This window comes from Procambarus clarkii, chromosome 42, assembly GCF_040958095.1.
Source record: "Procambarus clarkii isolate CNS0578487 chromosome 42, FALCON_Pclarkii_2.0, whole genome shotgun sequence".
Taxonomy (NCBI): domain Eukaryota; kingdom Metazoa; phylum Arthropoda; class Malacostraca; order Decapoda; family Cambaridae; genus Procambarus; species Procambarus clarkii.
The window spans coordinates 35,953,943-35,974,136 of NC_091191.1; the positions used below are offsets into that span (position 1 = coordinate 35,953,943).

General features: G+C 31.6%; 1 protein-coding gene across 1 annotated transcript; it reads left to right on the forward strand.

Annotated features, from left to right (window-relative positions):
* Positions 1–372: 372 nt before the first annotated feature.
* On the forward strand, positions 373–19,174 carry LOC138373558 (uncharacterized protein DDB_G0290587-like). Its single transcript, XM_069339776.1, has 4 exons — positions 373–481; positions 7,374–8,053; positions 17,133–17,338; positions 19,090–19,174. The coding sequence occupies exons 1-4, from the start codon at positions 373–375 to the stop codon at positions 19,172–19,174; spliced, it is 1,080 nt and encodes a 359-aa protein (XP_069195877.1).
* The last annotated feature ends 1,020 nt before the right edge of the window (positions 19,175–20,194 follow it).

A 20,194-nucleotide genomic window follows, 5' to 3' on the forward strand; every position in this document is an offset into this window, starting at 1 on the left:
TACCTTATAAATTTACTTAATTCAATTTATACGGCTCCTATTGACGAACATCTCATTAATAAGGTAAACTGTTATTCACAATCTCAATGGGAAATAGGTCGTATTCTTCCACAAAATCGATACGCTAGACATTCCATCGAACAAAAGGATCATTTGGATACAGGTAGAAAAAACACTTACAAAGGCACTGAAGTTCTTGAACCGAAAATTGGAGTACATTTAGCTTCTAATACTCATTCAATATTTGTTTTTGATTTTTGTTCATTATATCCTAGTTTAATTATTGACTATAATTTAAATCGAGGGTTTGTGACTCGAATTTCACGTTGTCAACTCCCAGAAGTTGATGAAAATTTATTTCATATACTTATTATGGATGAAGATCCTTATTTTGCTTATGTGAGTGTTAAAGTCCAAGAAGGAAAACCATACACTCAATCACCATTACGTCAGATATGTGAAAAATTAGTAAATGAACGAGGTATTATGAAAAAATTAGGAATGACCACTCAAGCTAACGCTCTTAAGATTATGGTAAATTCTATTTATGGGGCAATGGCGGCCATTAAACTACTCGCAGATGAACTGGTCCATGCATGGTTACTGGTTATGGTCGGTATCATCTTAATCGGGCTCAACATTTTTATACTAAAGATGAAAATGGAATTGGAGTGACAGTTTTATATGGCGACACTGATTCATTATTTCTGAAGGTATCTCGTTCAGCAGGAACTGGAGATGAATTGGCTAATCGTTATAATACTAATCTCAGACAAGATATACCTTCTACATGTTATCTCAAACTAGCTTTCGAAAATGCATTTGGTGTTCTAGTGCTAATAAAAAAATAAACATTATATGGCTATACAAGAAAGACAAGTTGGCAATAAATGTAAAATCAGTGGTTATAAAAAACGTATCAACCTTAGTAATCATCGTGACTTAACAAATTTATTGCAACATGTTCTTATGATTTTACGGGACAATGACCCAGCTCACATTTTTAAGAATATTAGAAATGAAGTAACACAATGGTTTAATCAAATAATAAATCAAAATGATGATGAGATCAACCACCAGCGCTTTTTGAGTACCATTAAAATTCGACCTCTTCATATGTATAAATCAACTAGTTGCATTCATTATTGCTTGGGAACTAAAATTGAGCAACTTCATCCAGGTACAATAACAGCAGAAGGTGGTACTCATTTTCATACTATACAATGGTACCATTAGTACCAAGGGCTTTAACTTTACCCAAGAGTGTGTGTCTATGTCCAGCTATTACATATAGACCCCAAATACAAATAATTAATCGTTTAATGGGATTAATTTCTGATATAGGCCAAACTGTTAATGCCCTTATTCAGACTACTGATTCAGAAAATGCGTCTCAATATAGTATAGAAAAGTTAAGCTAGGATTATCAAAAAAATGAAAAATATCAGCTCTATGAAAAACATGTTGCACATGGTTATAGAGTTTGTAATCTGAGTGCCTGTGAGCTTTTGTTAAATATTCCTTGCATTGAAATAACTTCAATATGGCCCTCATTTCATTACGAGTGTTTAGAAAATTCAAAATTTTATATGTCGTCTTTAACTAGAAAACATAAATGGTGGTATACTACTACTACTACTAATAATAATAATAATAAGAAGAAGAATAAGAAAAAAAATTCTGAATGTAATTTTATTTTACGTACAACTTTTCATTATGATAAGACCAAAAGAAAAATGTGAGTGACTCTAGATTCTGATTCTCAATGTCGAAAATTTAGCAATTTAAAAAATATATCACATTTTCTTTCTAGTAATGTAAGCAAACTGACACATTTGGTACCAACGATCTCAATGGTGAATAGTAGCAATATTAATAATACAGACATTTTATTCACATTAAATTCTAACAGTTTCGAAGATATGTTAGCCTTTTTTATTTTTGTTTATAGTTTGGAGTGTGATATGTATGATATAATTATGGAAAATAAACAAAATAAGATAGATAATGATGATGATCGGTGGTTAATTATATTACCATTTGTCGCCATAAGGCGAGACACATTGGCAGAAAATTCATATTATACATTTTATTAAAAGTTATATATATATATATATATATATATATATATATATATATATATATATATATATATATATATATATGTCGTACCTAATAGCCAGAACGCACTTCTTTGCCTACTATGCAAGGCCCAATTTGCCTAATAAGCCAAGTTTTCTTGAATTAATATATTTTCTCTAATTTTTTTTTTATGAAATGACAAGGCTACCCATTTCATTACGTATGAGGTCATTTTTTTTATTGGAGGTAAAATTAACGTAGATATATGACCGAACCTAACCAACCCTACCTAACCTAACCTAACCTATCTTTATAGGTTAGGTTAGGTTAGGTAGCAGAAAAAGTTAAGTTAGGTTGAGTTAGGTAGGTTAGGTATTCGAAAAACTATTAATTCATGAAAACTTGGCTTATTTGGCAAATCTGGCCTTGCATAGTAGGCATAGAAGTGCGTTCTGGCTACTAGGTACGACATATATATATATATATATATATATATATATATATATATATATATATATATATATATATATATATATATGTCGTACCTAGTAGCCAGAACGCACTTCTCAGCCTACTATGCAAGGCCCAATTTGCCTAATAAGCCAAGTTTTAATGAATTAATGTTTTTTCGACTACCTAACCTACCTAACCTAACCTAACCTAACTTTTTCGGCTACCTAACCTAACCTAACCTATAAAGATAGGTTAGGTTAGGTTAGGTAGGGTTGGTTAGGTTCGGTCATATATCTATGTTAATTTTAACTCCAATAAAAAAAAATTGATCTCATACATAATGAAATGGGTAGCTTTATCATTCCATAAGAAAAAAATTAGAGAAAATATATTAATTCAGGAAAACTTGGCTTATTAGGCAAATCGAGCCTTGCATAATAGGCTGAGAAGTGTGTTCTGGCTACTAGGTACGACATATATATATATATATATATATATATATATATATATATATATATATATATATATATGTCGTACCTAGTAGCCAGAACTCACTTCTCAGCCTACTATTCAAGGCCCGATTTGCCTAGTAAGCCAAGTTTTCATGAATTAATATATTTACTATAATTTTTTTCTTATGAAATGATAAAGCTACCCTTTTCACTATGTATGAGGTCAATTTTTTTTTATTGGAGTTAAAATTAACGTAGATATATGACCGAACCTAACCAACCCTACCTAACCTAACCTAACCTAACCTATATATATAGGTAAGGTTAGGTTAGGTAGCCAAAAAAAGCTAGGTTAGGTTAGGTTAGGTAGGTTAGGTAGACGAAAAAACATTAATTCATGAAAACTTGGCTTATTAGGCAAATCGGGCCTTGCATAGTAGGCATAGAAGTGAGTTCCGGCTACTAGGTACGACATATATATATATATATATATATATATATATATATATATATATATATATATATATATATATATATATATATATATATATATATATATATATATATATATATATATTTTTTTTTTTTTTTTTAAAGTCAGTCAGTATATAATTAGGATATCAAAAGCTCATAACTCATTATATCATTTGGACTCTTTCATACAATGAATACCTCAGGATATTATGGTCAATATTTACCTTCTACTACCTATCCACCAGCAGCAACAACACAACTATAGCAACAACAAACAATAATTCAGGCAAAAAATGCAACCTCAATATATCACCAACCAACGACTACAGATAGAATTTATCAATCTCACCCTCCTCCCCCTCAACTTCAAACTGAAGAAAAGTATTATAGCACCCTCAACTTCATCAACGAAGATGAAGAGGTTATGGAAATTATTGCAGAAATGCTAAACAAATCTTCAAGTTCGAATTATTATATACTTCCCAATGAGCCACCCAATATTCACAAAAAATTGATAACCATCGAAAATTTAAGAGAGTTGAATAAAAACAATATTTTAGAGAAATTAACTAAATTTAAAGAACAATATGAAAAACTCGGTAGTTCTGTATTTGAAGAAAAAATCAAGGCAAATAACCAAAACAACATGAAATATTATAGAATTAACAATGATTATTTAAATAGGTTAACCGTTAAGTTGTTGGAGGTCAAATGTTTTATAGTTTCGGGAGGAACAAAATTTGCCTTAGTACCTAATAAGATTGGAAATATTGAATTTGGTGAAGATATTCAGAAAATATTTGAAGAAAATCTAATCCAACCAATAGCTGAGGCATTAAAAATTGATAAACCTTCCCAGGGTAAAATCTGGAGCGCGTCAATGTATATAGATGGTCATAAAGATAAACAATGTTCTTTAAAATGTAATGAAATACTTTTACAAAAATAGCCACAATTTCAGAACGAGTGTTTGCGTCAACGTATAAATTTAGGTGTTCAATTTTGTCCTTTTGTGGCCAACCCTAAAGAAGATGAAGTTTACATGGGTTCGCCGCTAGGAAATGTTTACATCAAAAATTCTAAAATATATGGGATTGGTCGTAACAGAATCCCTTACTCAAGTGAAACCTTTGTTGAAATTAGAGAATCCCCGTGTCCTGTTAATGCTTTAATTTCATTTGGTTTATCTGAAATTGGAGTTTTTAATAACAAAATAATTCTGTATCTACGAAATTTAGATTCTGTTTTTTATTCAGATGTCCCAGCTAACAATATCCGAAATCAAGCCTCTGATGCAATTAAACAAATTCTTTTAACTAATAATAGCATTAGGAAGAAACTAATGCCCAAATATAAAGATATTATTTCTAAAGTAATACATGAAGTTCAGGCAGAATAACCTATATGTAATGGAAGTGTCACAGCAGAAGAACCACCATTCAAACGAATAAAAATTGAGAAAAAAGTTAATGAGGACGTTTTTAAAGAGGCAGAGAAGTGTAATTTAGATGTGGAAAATAGTAAAATAGTAGCTCCTTTAGTCGTAGAATTAAATGAAAAGGAGAATTGTATTAATTATGAAAATCAAGAGGAAGCAGCATTAAATTTCCTTAATATGTTCTAATAAGAAATTATACATTAAAAATGATAATGTAAAACTAAAAATTATTAAAAGAAATTAATAGATTTTTGTATTATTCCAATATGCTATATTTTTTTTTTTAACAAAACTAAATTCTATTTTTTTTGTTTTTTTTTAGTAAATCACAATTTGTAAGGAAATTTGCCTAAAAATTTTGCGAAATTCTTCTGAAATTTGTAGGTAAATTACATACTGGGAGCAAACACGATTTTGTATTAAAAGATAGTTGAGTGCTTCCGGCACCTACACCATGGAGAGAGGAGATAAAAAAAGATCCTCCGGCTCCTTTTCTTTACAGTGGCACACTGCCTCCCGGAGAGAGCGGACGTGTGTGTGTGTCTCTCTCTCACACAGGCTAGTGCTGTTAATGGGGTTTGCGCCTGCTACCCTGGCAGTGTCTTGTGCTCGATTTTCCTAGTGGGCCATATAAATATAGTAAATCACAGCAAATTTATTTCATTTCTTCTGTGAATTTTGATCGATTCACATATCAACCTTTTCCTGACACTAAAAGAAAATGAATGTGCTAATACTCATATTAATAGTTGGATTTACCAAAAGTTGTATGTGGTCCCAAAAGAAAAACACAACTACACCAATTACATCTTCCCACTTAATTGTAATGGATGAAAATGAGAAAACATCAACAGCCCCTCTAACATCATAGGAAAATGATACAGTGATGGAAACATCTACATTTGTCTCACTAATGATAACTTCAGAAAATGAGAGAGCAGCTTACAACACAACAACAACTAAAAAGAAAAAGATAACTAAACCTCTTATTAGCAACTCCACAACAGCCAAACCAAGACTGGTAGTAATATCAACAGAAAATGATACTGATGAGGAGACAGCATCCACCCCTCAAGAAAGCCCGTCAACTTCAGATGAGGAGATAGAAACTACTCCACCCTTAACAACAACAACAACAACCAATGATACTGATTCTAAAGAAAGCCAGGCAACAACATCATCAGAAAATTATTATAACTATGAGGAGACTGGGCGAGGTGAAGGTCGGGGACGTCCGCTCTGTTGGGCCAACTGTTCTGAACCGAGCTCAGACCGGCGTATCTCCGTCCCTTCGGTAGACGCTAGGCTGCGTGGGCGTGTTCTCGAGCGGCGCGGCGTGCCCATAACAACAACAACAACCAATGATACTGATGAGGAGACAGCATCTACCCCTCAAGAAAGCCAGGTAACAACATCATCAGAAAATTATTATACAGATGAGGAAACAGAAACTACTCCTCCCTCGACAACAACAACAACAACAACAACCAATGATACTGATGAGGAGACAGCATCTACCCCTCAAGAAAGCCAAGTAGCAACATCATCAGAAAATTATTATACAGATGAGGAAACAGAAACTACTCCTCCCTCAACAACAACAACAACAACAACCAATGATACTGATGAGGAGACAGCATCTACCCCTCAAGAAAGCCAGGTAACAACATCATCAGAAAATTATTATACAGATGAGGAAACAGAAACTACTCCTCCCTCGACAACAACAACAACAACAACAACCAATGATACTGATGAGGAGACAGCATTTACCCCTCAAGAAAGCCAGGCAACAACATCATCAGAAAATTATTATACAGATGAGGAAACAGAAACTACTCCTCCCTCGACAACAACAACAACAACCAATGATACTGATGAGGAGACAACATCTACCCCTCAAGAAAGCCAGGTAACAACATCATCAGAAAATTACTATACAGATGAGGAAACAGAAACTACTCCTCCCTCGACAACAACAACAACAACTACAACAACAACAACCAAGGATACTGATGAGGAGACAGCATCTACCCCTCAAGAAAGCCAGGTAACAACATCATCAGAAAATTATTATACAGATGAGGAAACAGAAACTACTCCTCCCTCGACAACAACAACAACAACACCAACAACCAATGATACTGATGAGGAGACAGCATCTACCCCTCAAGAAAGCCAGGCAACAACATCATCAGAAAATTATTATACAGATGAGGAAACAGAAACTACTCCTCCCTCGACAACAACAACAACAACCAATGATACTGATGAGGAGACAACATCTACCCCTCAAGAAAGCCAGGTAACAACATCATCAGAAAATTACTATACAGATGAGGAAACAGAAACTACTCCTCCCTCGACAACAACAACAACAACTACAACAACAACAACCAAGGATACTGATGAGGAGACAGCATCTACCCCTCAAGAAAGCCAGGTAACAACATCAATAGAAAATTATTATACAGATGAGGAGACAGAAACTACTCCTCCTCCTTCTCTTCTTCCTCCTCATGATACTGTCACAACTAAAAAGGCAAATATTACTAATCTTATTAGCAACTCACATTCCTCAACAACAACAACAACCAATGATATTGATTCTGAAGAAAGCCAGGCAACAACATCATCAGAAAATTATTATACAGATGAGGAGATAGAAACTACTCCTCCTCCTTCTGTTCCTCCTCCTCATGATACTATCACAACTAAAAAGGCAGATGAGGAGACAGAAACTACTCCTCCCTTAACATCATCAACAACAACAACAACAACAACCAATGATACTGATGAGGAGATAGCATCTACCCCTCAAAATAGCTCAGAAAGCCCGTCAATTTCATCATCATCATCAGTTTCTACTATTTTTATCCCTGAAAATTTAGCGACAACAGAAGAAAGCCAGGCAACAACATCATCAGAAAGACCGGCCACGGCCACAACACCACCACAATGGGAAAATGATACAGTGAAGAAAACATATACAGTTGTCTCAACAGAAGAAACAATAATTATTAAGGCAACTACCCCATTAACAACCGAAGAAAGCCAGTCAACTTTAGAAACAACAGAAGAAACTCCTAAAGAAGAAACCACTGACTCAACTACACCAAATGACACACAAGAAACAATCAATATCAATTCGACTGTTCTTATTATTATTATTATAATTCCTGTTTTTTTGATAAGTTTAGTACTTTTCATTTGGATTTATAATAACTTCTCCTCTTATACATTAAATGAAGATATAGGATTAAACCACTCTAATCAGGTTAAAACGAAATATGGTTTAATAAAAACTAAATTTTTCTAATCAATTTCTTGCTCAATAATTTCTGTCTTAATGCATTTATTGAATGATTAAAAGCAAAATAAATATTTGATCATTTATTATTCCATTTTTTTTGTGCACACACACACACACCCCAGTCTGGTATTCTATTTACAGAATTAACATTTAAATTTATCCAATAAGAAGGTTAATTTGTTTTTTAAAGTTTCGAGGCCTATTAGCATAATATTTTCAGGCTTTAATGCACCTGAACTTTCAATATTGAAATAAAATTGTTTCCGTTTATTACAATCTTCCAGAAAATAAGAAGAAGTGTTGTTACAGCAATCAAAATCTATATTAATTGTCGGATTCCATTTGGCGTGGTTTTTGCCAATCCCCTTGATAGCATATGCTTTTAAGCATAATTCTTGTCCATTATTAAGTTTAACCAAAGGAATTGGGATTTCTTTATGAAAAGATAGGTATTATATCAGATGTTGTTATGAGGTATTGTTTGTCTTCACGACATTTAACATCCAAAATAAATTCTACTGCACATGTCATACAAAAGTTAATACATTGACATTTCCATGGAATCTTTAATTTATTAATGAATTCATCTGAAGGTATTGGAATTAGACCTAGACGATGAATAATGAACTCATCACTTAATATAGTTGTATTTTTTTTAATTTGATCCCAATCAATGGCTATAGTAGGAGTCTCAGTTATACAAATCCGCCGCAATCCATTTACTAGAGCTAAATTTATGTTTTCTATTTTAAATTGTATCATGTCAGGTGATAAATCTAAAATTTTAATTGTTATCTGATCTGTATTGGTAGCCATGTCTTGAAATAATATTGCTTTGAATAAACCGTTTACCTAATATATAGTATGTAAGGTTACAATATATATTCATTTTAGGAATAAAAAAAAACTTAAATTATCATGGAATACCGGAAAACCATACCCAGGTCATACATACAATTATCACTCTTTACCCATCATCAGTCATCCATCCCTCACCCATCTGCCCCTGGCCCTGGTCCAAGAGCAAGGGTCACTAATTCTCTTCAACTTTGAGGAAATAATAAGTAAAGTTTATTTATCTTTCCTTCTAATTTTTCGACATTTTAAAATTACTAAGGGACCTTGGGTATCCCCACTACCATCAACATCAACATTATTATCAGAATCTTCATCATCATCATCACCCATATTTCTATGGATATCAGTGTCATTAATTTCACAAGTCTCTCTATTGATCTTAGCATATCTGAAATTATACTTAATATTATTAGTATTCATTTTTTGGGAAGATGCATTATCATAGTCTAATGCACTGTACAAAATATATTTCTGTAAACTTACTACTGCCTGTTGATGTGTAGCAGCAGTTAGTGAATCAAACACAGTAAGTAATTTGAAGTGTAATTTAGTGGCATCTCTAGAATTGATCTCTTTGATATCATGATCACAAATTACAGTGTCCGTCAATTTTCTAACAAATTTGTAAAATAATTCACTACTATACATGTTTGCTTTTTCAATAAAATTTACCATGTATAAACTATTATTATCTATATACTTTTTATTGTTAAATTGAATATGTTTTCTTAACTTACCAATTTCATTAATAAGATATTTATAAATTAACTTTTGATCCTTCCGGTCTTGTTTTACCATTAAAAATGTCCATAAATTTGTTAACATTCTAATATATAATATTATGTATCTATATTCTAACGAAAAACCTTCATTTTTAGGTATTTGTTCAATGTATTTAGACAAATATTGTTTTAAAGTTTTCATGTCAAAGAAACGAGTATTAAATTTCAGTTTGAATCCTGGAAAGCCCAATCCAGCGATTTGATATATTTTTGTAACTATAAAGTTATTTTTATTGGATTCCGATTGAGGGAAAATATAAGTACCATTGTTTTGAATACCCCTTGGACAAGAAGAAGAATTGAGAATTCTATGAGAGGGGGCATTTATTCCACCCTTCTGGAGTAGACCATAAGAAGATTTATTTCCATTAGATGGACCAGGACCACTGATCTCGTCTACTTCATCTTCAATATTATCTTGTATGACATTTCTATGAATTTCATCATCTTCTGTTGGACTGTTTCTATCTTCTCTTACTTTGGCTCTTTTGAATCTCCTAATTAATCCATAATTCATTCCCCCTTTTTTTACTGATCCTAATCCCTCTCCTGTAAATATATTTAGTGAAATATAGTAATGAATTAACAATCTTAGTGGTATTTCTTGTTTTATTGTTAACAGTGGGAAAAACTTTTTATTAAAATTACCAGTTGAATATGTTTTTGAAATTCTTATTTGGAAATATTTTTCTTTTCCATTACGATTTTGGAAATTAAAAACAATTAATTGACTCCTAGTTGAACTGGACATTTATTTTATACTATTTATTTTTATATATTTTATAAAAATTTTTTTTTTTAATAATTTTACATACACTTTCTAAATTTAATAAAGTCGAATCATCCAAATTAAAAAAAAAATAAATCTTCTGTTTTTATTTGTTTTTTAATATCATTGAAAAGGTTTTCTAATTTGTTATGTTTGTTATTATTGTTTTCTTCATTTTTTTGGAGATTCTGTTTCAATTTGTTGTTTAGGGGACGATTTATTATTTCCAGGTGAAGAAAACATTATATGGCTTTCAGTATATTTTCATTTCACACACACATATAAATATAGAGTATATATACTTTTTTTTTTTAGTACCTGTTTAATTTAATTTTGAGTTAATCTGGCAAGATTTCTATCATTTATTTCACAATTTTGTTCACAAATTCCCTCTATGATACTAATAGTTGGTTCATTAATTGGTAAATGGGATTGTGGAATATTTGCCAAACGATTGCTGTTTATTGGTAGCCATGATACCTGGTATACGTTATCAAAAAAAAGATGAGCATCTGCCAATGAAATATTTTTAAGGGCCTTGGGGAAACTACGCAAAAGAACTGATAGACGATGTAGGGTAATAAACCCACTATATGGTTTCTCTACCAGATGGCACTCTTCCATTATTTGGGCTACAATTCCACGTTCTGGTGAATATAACTCAGTTGCCTCCATAATGTTAATTGGGAGTGTGAGAAAGTTAACAGTCTGGTTCATTGATACAAACCAGGGCGAATTGAGTTTATCATGACAGTTAGCATGAATAAAGAGTGCCATAATTCCTTCAGTCAGACGCTTTTTCTTTCGATCATCAGTCATGAGATGAAATTGGGGAAAAATTGAATATTGAAATGACGTAGGCACTTCAGAATCAAACCGCGCACGGAATGAAATGAAACGAAGTCGTTGCATCAAGGCTGAGTCATATTCGCTGAAAGTTGGGCAATTGTTGCCAAACAAAAAAATAGGTGTTGCTAAATTATATGTATCCCCATCCATATAGTTTTGAGGAATCCACATTGGGACATGATCGCTCAATTGCTTTAAAAACAGAGAATTAAGGGTTTTAGTCGTACTCAGTTCATCCATGTACCACATTCTAACCATTTTTCCACCTCTTCTTAAATCATGGGTCCGTTCTTGGAGACCCTTATGAGCTGTATGTACTGAGAGAATACCTGTCAAATCACCAAGAGTTAGAGTAAGAGTATTTAATAAAGCAGTTTTTCCTGAATTTGAATCTCCAATACCCAAAGTTATCTTCTTGTCATTTTGTCGATGGCATGCTTTTACTATTAGTGAAAAAAAATAAATCATAGTAGTTGCATCATAGCAAAAGATCTGTGCTAGTGTTAACAAAATATCAACTAATTGACAATTACAATTAGGTTTCACTGGTTCACCAACATCATATTTTCATATAAACCGTCCATTTACCTTTAGATTTTCTTTTAAAATAGCATCTAGATGGTAAATACTTTCTTTGATTGGAATTTTACGATTTTTTATCCCATGACGGCATTCTTCAATGAGTCTATTAAGAAGATCTTGATATTTATTTTCTATATTAATATTTTCTGAAACTCGGTTTAGTGATTCTAAAGAAGTAACCATATGTTTTAGCACATAATATTTGACAAGTTGAGCTAATCTATTCATACCATCATTCCAAAATCGATCTATAAAGTTTATATGATATCGTTCACGACTAAGTAAGAGAATTTTATGTTTCTCTTCAACTGTCAACTTCTTATAATATTTCTTTTTTTCGCTTTCGTAATGTAGAATATCTTTTAATATTGGATTACATTGCTGCATAATAAAGGTACATTTTGGTATGTGATCTAATAGTTTCAATACTTCACTCCAATCATAAATAGTTGGTCTTGTATCAGAATTTGTATTATTTGATGATTTGTACAGGGAAAGTGGTAGGATATAAAAAATTTGGTTCATCTCACTACTGCTACTGCCGCTGATGATATAACATTGAGAAGAAGCAATAAAATATCGAGGTATATCCAAGATTTTCATGTTTGCATAAAAACTCTTTATAGAATTTAGAAGACTATTCTGAATAAGACTTCGCTTCTTGTAATTATTATTATTATTATTATTATTATTATTATTATTATTATTTGTAGAATCAGTAGTTTTTTTTTTTGGCTCTACCTTTGGCTGAAGGAGAAGGAAGGTTTGAGTTTGAATTCGATGAAGTAGAAGATGAGGTTATTGATGGAGAAGGCGACAACGGGGGAGGAGGTGCTAATAAGTTGCTGTTGGATTGTAATGGTGTTGGTGGTAAGGTAAGTGAAAGAAACATTTCATTTTCCAGTAATTGTGGTTGTTGTTGTTGTTGTAGTATGCTATCAATTAAAATAATTTGGCGTGCAATGTAAGCTAGGTCTGGTGCTAGTAAAGAAGAATTAATGCGATTATTAGCTACTGACCACTTCTTAGTAGTATTCTCCCAAACATTAATCTGGCGTGAATTCTTATCACATATAATAGGTTTATATATAGCTAAAAAATTGTTATACTCCGTTATACCAAAATTCTGTAGGAAAGAAAAAGCTATTATAATCCGAGGAATTTTAGTAGGAAGTGAATTACTATTAGCTGATGGTACTACCCGATAAGTGTCACTGTCAAACTCTTCCACATTTATATTCATGACAAAATCCAATCTTTGAGAATCAATTTTTTCTACTAGATCAAAAGCTTCTTTCATTGATACCACATCACTAACAATTAGAAGATTTAGAAGACACAAAATTATCCAATCTTCTAATTCTTCTTTTACTTGCTGGTGTTCCTGATATCGGATAAGAAGATAGATGATTTCATAAAGTGGTCCAGTATCTAAGTGATTAAAATTTAAATCTCTAATTATTTGGGCTATAAAATAATTGTAGTCAGGAAATGTCATTCCCAGGGACTTTTGACGGATCTTTTTAACATATAACAATGCTAAAAGATACAAGACAGTGTGAAGATGTTGTTTACTCTGCAAACATAAACGGGTTATATGTTCAATGGTAAATGGCTGAATTCGTTTCAAGAAAGAATTGGTATCTCGACTGGTATTGCTACTGGCAACTGTTCCGCGAATAGATGTTTGCCTTAAAGGTTGAACTGTAAACACTTTTTCAATACGATTTACTGTCATTTGTATTTTATCGTAGTCAAAGTTTGCCTCAGCGTCATTGTCATTTTCATTTGTAAGAAGAATCAGGTAATGCGGAATTTCGTTAATATGTATAAAACTATTTGGATATTTTTCAAGTATAATTAAGAGTTGGTTATTCTCTTCTTGTTGTTCCTCTTGAAAATGAAGAGATTTATATATAGAAAGTTTATATTCCTTACTAAGTGTAACAAAAAATAAACCCACTATAATTTTATTGATAATATTGTTAACATTGGAAAACATGAAAAAATCTTCTTCTGTTATATCTGGTATTTTTTCTTCATCTCTCTCCCTAGAATTATCATAATTTTCATATATAGTAAAATAATTTTCGGCGTCATCAATATTTTCCTTGCTTTGCATAAATGTTTGAACATTTTTCTGAAAAACATCCAGAGCATATGTATCATCATCCAACCCGATAATAGTTGGGAATCCTCTAATGGATGAAGGTTCATGATATTTACAGATATTAAATAAATAAAAAACTTCACCCATACTTGATAAAATATATGAGGGTGGTGAGTTCGATATATCATAAATATTATTTTTGTGGAAAACCGCATATGGTAAATAAGTGCAGTCCATTTCGTTTAAAGGTGTTTGCAGTTGAATTTTTTGAGAGCCAAAAATACTATAATTGGTAGTAATATCTACGAGGGTAGGTAAGAGTTCTTTACATGAATTGGACATTAGGGCAAAATCATAATGGGAAAGAGTTAGGTGGGGTATTTCAAGATGAAATCCTTGAGTAAACGTTTGTGATTTACCTAAAATATAAATTGGTAGCCAGTCTAGACCTAAATAATAAACAATATGAGAAACAAGTTCATATATGACATAATTTGTATTATAATAGATCTGTCCATTAACAATGGATGTTGTTAATTGTAAGGATGACCCTGATTGTTTAAGTGTTAGATATTCTAGGTACTCAGCTGTCGATAAACGAAATGATTCAAGAGTACACATTTTTTTAAAATCAACATCCAAGATAAAATGTATATAATCTAAACTAGGTAGACGTATGACATGGGAACCACTTATAGTGTTTGTCTCCCAAAATCTACGATATAAATGATGAACTGTTCCATTTGTTAATAAAATCAAATCAATTTCTCTTTTCCCACACATATCTGTTAGTGATCCAAAACCATATAAACTCGTCTTATTTTTTCTTGATGAAGTACAACTTATAGTTTGAAGATCACGAGTTATTTTATTGAAAGTCCCAGTATTGGGATTGATATGTGAGTCTTGATAAGTTCGTTTTAACGGATCATAATTTTGAATAAGTGGATAAGTATAATATCGATCATTCATTTTAAAGAGCAACATAGTGAAATTGTAGTATACTTATAGATGGGAAAATCTTTTTTTTTTTTTACTTTAAAATAATATACGTCCGTCTTTAGCTAATAGGGAAGCTTTTGTGAGCGTTGGTCGAAAGGAATTTTGGTATTGACATTGCTCACCGATATAGTGTCCATTATCCATACAAGCACATATGGTGGCTATTAAATTAGTTTCCCCAACATAATTAATAGGAAATCCTCCATTTAAACATTTATGATCAGTGTCATAATTACAAACACTATTAATGCAAGTAACTCCTAAAGAAGAAGAGCAAAATGTTTGACAGTCTTCATTTTTCTGGCATGCTATATTGTTAATAGTACAATCCATCTCTCTTGTAATCTTTTCATATGGAGGGTGTGACATTAATATTAAATTAGAGTCTTTCTTTGGATTATTACTCATATTTTTCTTATAAATGTAATTTAATATTATTGAATAAAGAATTAAACATATAAATATAATATAAAGTTTCATTATTTTTTTCTGACCACAGATAACAGATAAAAATACATTCGCCAATTGAACAAGACACTTTCAATTACTAATTTGAGTATGTTAAGAGGTGGGCGTTGTTTTTTTTGTATTTAGTTTTCGATCATGGATAATAACCCGTTCTAAATTCCCCATAATAGATGTTGGAAATGGCATTAATTCTGACAATATATAATTGACTAAAAGACGTGTCAAACGACCATTTCCATCTGAAAAAGGATGGAGAGTAAGCATTTCTAGGATAAACCATGAAATTAATTTAAAAATCCATTCAAATTCTTCCTCTGGCCGTAAAAATGTGAATATTTTTTGGGTCAATGTAGAATTGTAATTGTCCAAAATAGCCAAAATACGATTTTCTCCATCCTGAATTGAATGGATATGTGGATATACATACAAACCCTTGACACTTGTGTTATTACTAATCTTTGTACAGCGTATATTGGTACTTACATAACCACATTTTTCGGGTGATAACAATCCTCTCATTAATATTTTGTGTAAATTTAAAACACAAGTTTCAAGATCAATTAAACCTAATAAAGTGTACATATCCTTATCTCCTACTATCTCTTCCTTAATCTTTTTATGACCTCTAATGAAATTTAAATATTCTATTGCTCTTAGTAAGTTTCTAACCTCTCTAACTTTCCAATTAGTGATTAGAGTTTTCTTCTGGTTGTGTGGCCAAATCCCAATATTTTCATGTTTCATTAAATTAGTTAAAAAACCATATTCCATGGTTTTTACAACTAACCCTTGAACTTTTTTATTATTATCTAGACCTAAATATATTTGTTTAAATTTATTAATTTCAGATACTTTATTTTTTAAGTTTAGGCTTAATTCATACAAAAAAAACATCGTTTATATATTTTTTAAAAAAGTTAATCAAGCGTAATATACTATTATTTTATCTCTATGTTAAACGAATAAAATAAAAAGTGACACCTTTTTTCTTTGTTTTAGGATTCGGATTTACTGTGAGCACACTGCACAACCTAAAAACTACTGTAAATGCCGATTTGGGAGATGTATCTAACCAGCTACAGCTTGTCTCAATGCCAGCTGTATACACATGCATGATTCTCCAGCCTGTGGGATTCTTCTGCTTTATTGTTTTCAATGGCTCCAATTAAGAACAACGTGAATCGTCGAGATCCTCTCCCTAAGGAGGCACCCACAACTTTTACATCAGAACAACAACTCTATGATGATCTCCCTAAATATTTTATATTAAAGGGGACTCATCTGTACTCTAGTATAAGAACACTGACTTATGTTCAAGAATACAATAAAAGAATAAAAAAAATTATCTCCCCATCCTATCCAGAATTGGAAGATAAACAAAAATATAAAATATGGATAACTAATGATCAGTTGGAAAAATTATCCACATTTTCTTACATGGATAATAACAATGGTTGTTACATTTGTATAAAATGTAATGCCATATTTATATCATTCCAGAAAATAATAGATCATGAGTGTAAGAGAGCACCATTTGTAGTATATCCAACTACATTAAATAAAATTAATGAAATATTATATATAATAAAGGCAATGAAAAAAAAGCATAACAATAATAATGATGATGATGATGATGATAATGATAATGATGATGATGATGATGATGATAAATCTTTTGAAGAGTCAGCCTTTTTATTTAAAACCAAGTATGAAAATTTAAAGACTCAAATATCAAGAAATAAACAAACTTTCATACATGAAGGGTTTAGATTGAAGAATGAAATCATTCCAATTATGGAATGTAACTGCTGTGAAGTAAAATTCCCACTTCCAAAGTATAGAAATGATATATTGAAGATAATCGAGTTACATAAGAATGAAGTGAAACCCAAATGTTCTCCAAAGAATATGAATTTGACAGAATCTTTTAAAATAATACTGAAAAGTTTAAATTACATAATTAAGAGCCAATTTCAGTATAAGAATTTTGATATAGATAAGAATAGATTATCTAGAATTATCCTACAAAAAATAATATCATCTGGTTTTATACATCAAGATAAACGGGAAGTTTTAGAAGACTACTTTTTAGGTATGCAAATCAGGAATTTATTCAAAAAAGAAGAAAATGAAAATATTCTTCCTTCAGTCATAAAGGTTAGAAAAAAAAATCCAACAAGCCCATCATCATCATCATCCTATCAAGTTGTATCAGGAGAGAAAATTAAAAAAAAAAAAAAACACAAGGCTAAAACTACTGCTAACATTACTGAATCAGCAACTACATCATTATTATTACTGGAGATAAATAATGATAATGATGATAAGGATAATGAAGATGATAGAAAAAGAAGAAACAGCAGAAGTAGAAGTGGCAACAGAAAAGACATCAGCATCAGAAGAGGCAGCAGCAGCATAAGAAGCAGCAGAAGAATCAGCATCAGAAGAGGCAGCAGCAGCAGCAGCAGTAGAGGCAGCAGCAGTAACAGTAACAGCAGTAGTGATGGTGGTGGCGGTGGTAGTAGTAGTAGCAGTAGTAGTAGTGGTGGTGGTGGTGGTGGTAGTAGTAGTAGTAGTAGTAGTAGTTGTAGTAGTAATAATAATGATGATGATGGTGGTAGTGATAGCAGTAAAGAAGATAATAATGAGCATGATACAGGCAATAAGGAAGAATTAGGGTCATTGACAAACAAAGATTTAGATAAATCTGCTACTTATACTACTACTACTACTACTACTACCACCACCACCACCACCACTAGTGCCACCACCACCACCACTACTACTAGTACTACCCTGACCACCATCGTTGCCACTGCTGTTGCTGCTCCTGCTGCTTTGGAATCTGATGATGAAGAATCAGTTTTGGAAAATAAGGTGAAGAAGAATACAACAACATTTAAAAGAATTGCAAACAAAACTCAGGAAAATGGAGTTCATCATGTTCAACAACAACAACAGCAACAACATAGAGAAGAATATTTTTTGGATCAAATTCCTGATTTCATTGATGTCTTCTTTTCCTCAGAAACTAACACCACAAGAGGAGGAGAAAAAAATAACAACATTTATTTGCCATCTACTTCAAGCTCAAATTATCAACTAATATCAGAAACCACCAATTTACCAGCAGCTAATTTGAAGTGTAATTATCATCAACCTAACATACAAATTGAAGAAGAAGAAGAAAAAGAAACAGATCTGACTTATATAATTGACAAATATTGTAAAACAGGTGAATCAATTAATAATGATTATCAACAACTAATGGTGTCGTTTCCTGAAAATACAATATCAAGTTCAGGTTTGAATGAAGATGCATATGTTAATCAACAACAACAACAACAATTATTGGTTCACGAAGATCAACAGTTTTCAAATACCTATTACAATGCACCTCCGGTAGATGATGTAAATTTATATCATGAACATTCATTGACATTCCTTGATCCAACAGTGTTACCATCTACCTCAGGAGCAGGAAATCCATTACCCACTTTAGGTTTATCTCTAAATACAATTTCAAGTTCAGATTTGAATGAAGATGTATATGTTAATCAACCACAACAACAACAACAACAACAATTATTGGTATCTAAAGATCAACAGCTTTCAAATACAAGCTACAATGTACCTCAGATACATGCTGATGGAAATTTAAAGCATGTACATTCATTGCCACCAACAGTGTCGCCATCTATCTCAGGAGCAGGATCCACATCTGGAAATTCATCATCCACTTTGGGTTTATTATCTCTTTCAAACCAAGATGAGAAAATAACAAGGAAACTGAGTTTATTATCTCTTTCAAACCAAGATGAGAAAATAACAAGGAAGTGGAAAAAGGAAGAAAGGAAAAAGAAAAAGAAGGAAGAAAAGAAGAAGAAGAAGGAAGAGAAAAAGAAAAAGGAGGAAGAACTTTCTGCAAAGCGAATAAAATATTTGGTTATACAAACTATAAAACAATCATTCCCAATATTATCTGAAGAACCTCCAACCCCATTGACTTTGTCAGTCTCCTCCTCATCATTATCAACATCATCATCATCATCCTCAAAAAAAAAAGAAAAAAAAATAATGTTAAAATTTAGTTGGTTTTGATTGTTAAATTTATAGACATGGAAAGTAAAATTTTCTTCATTGTCAGTAGGATTTATAAATAAATAAAAGAATAATTTGAATAACAGGATGCATTGTGTAGTTAAACCATGTACTGTATATATTTTTTAGTACAAATTAACAAATTTATAGTAATGTATCTACTAAAGAATTGGAATCTGCTAAAGCTCAAGTGCAACTATAATAGTATGAAATATTTTTACCATATGCAGCAAAATTAGAGCTGTATAGTCCTTCAAATGTAGAAGCTGGGTTGGTATCCGAAGGAACATTTGTTTTATAAAAGGGGTTACTACTACTCGGTGTAGTAGAGTTTCGAGAATATAATAAGTTTTTTTGTTACAAAAGAATAAAATGAAACCTTTTTTTCGAGGAACATTTACTTTCATCATAGACTGAGAGAGTGTGCTAGCCAAAGCTCCTCCGTTTTAAAGCTATTTATT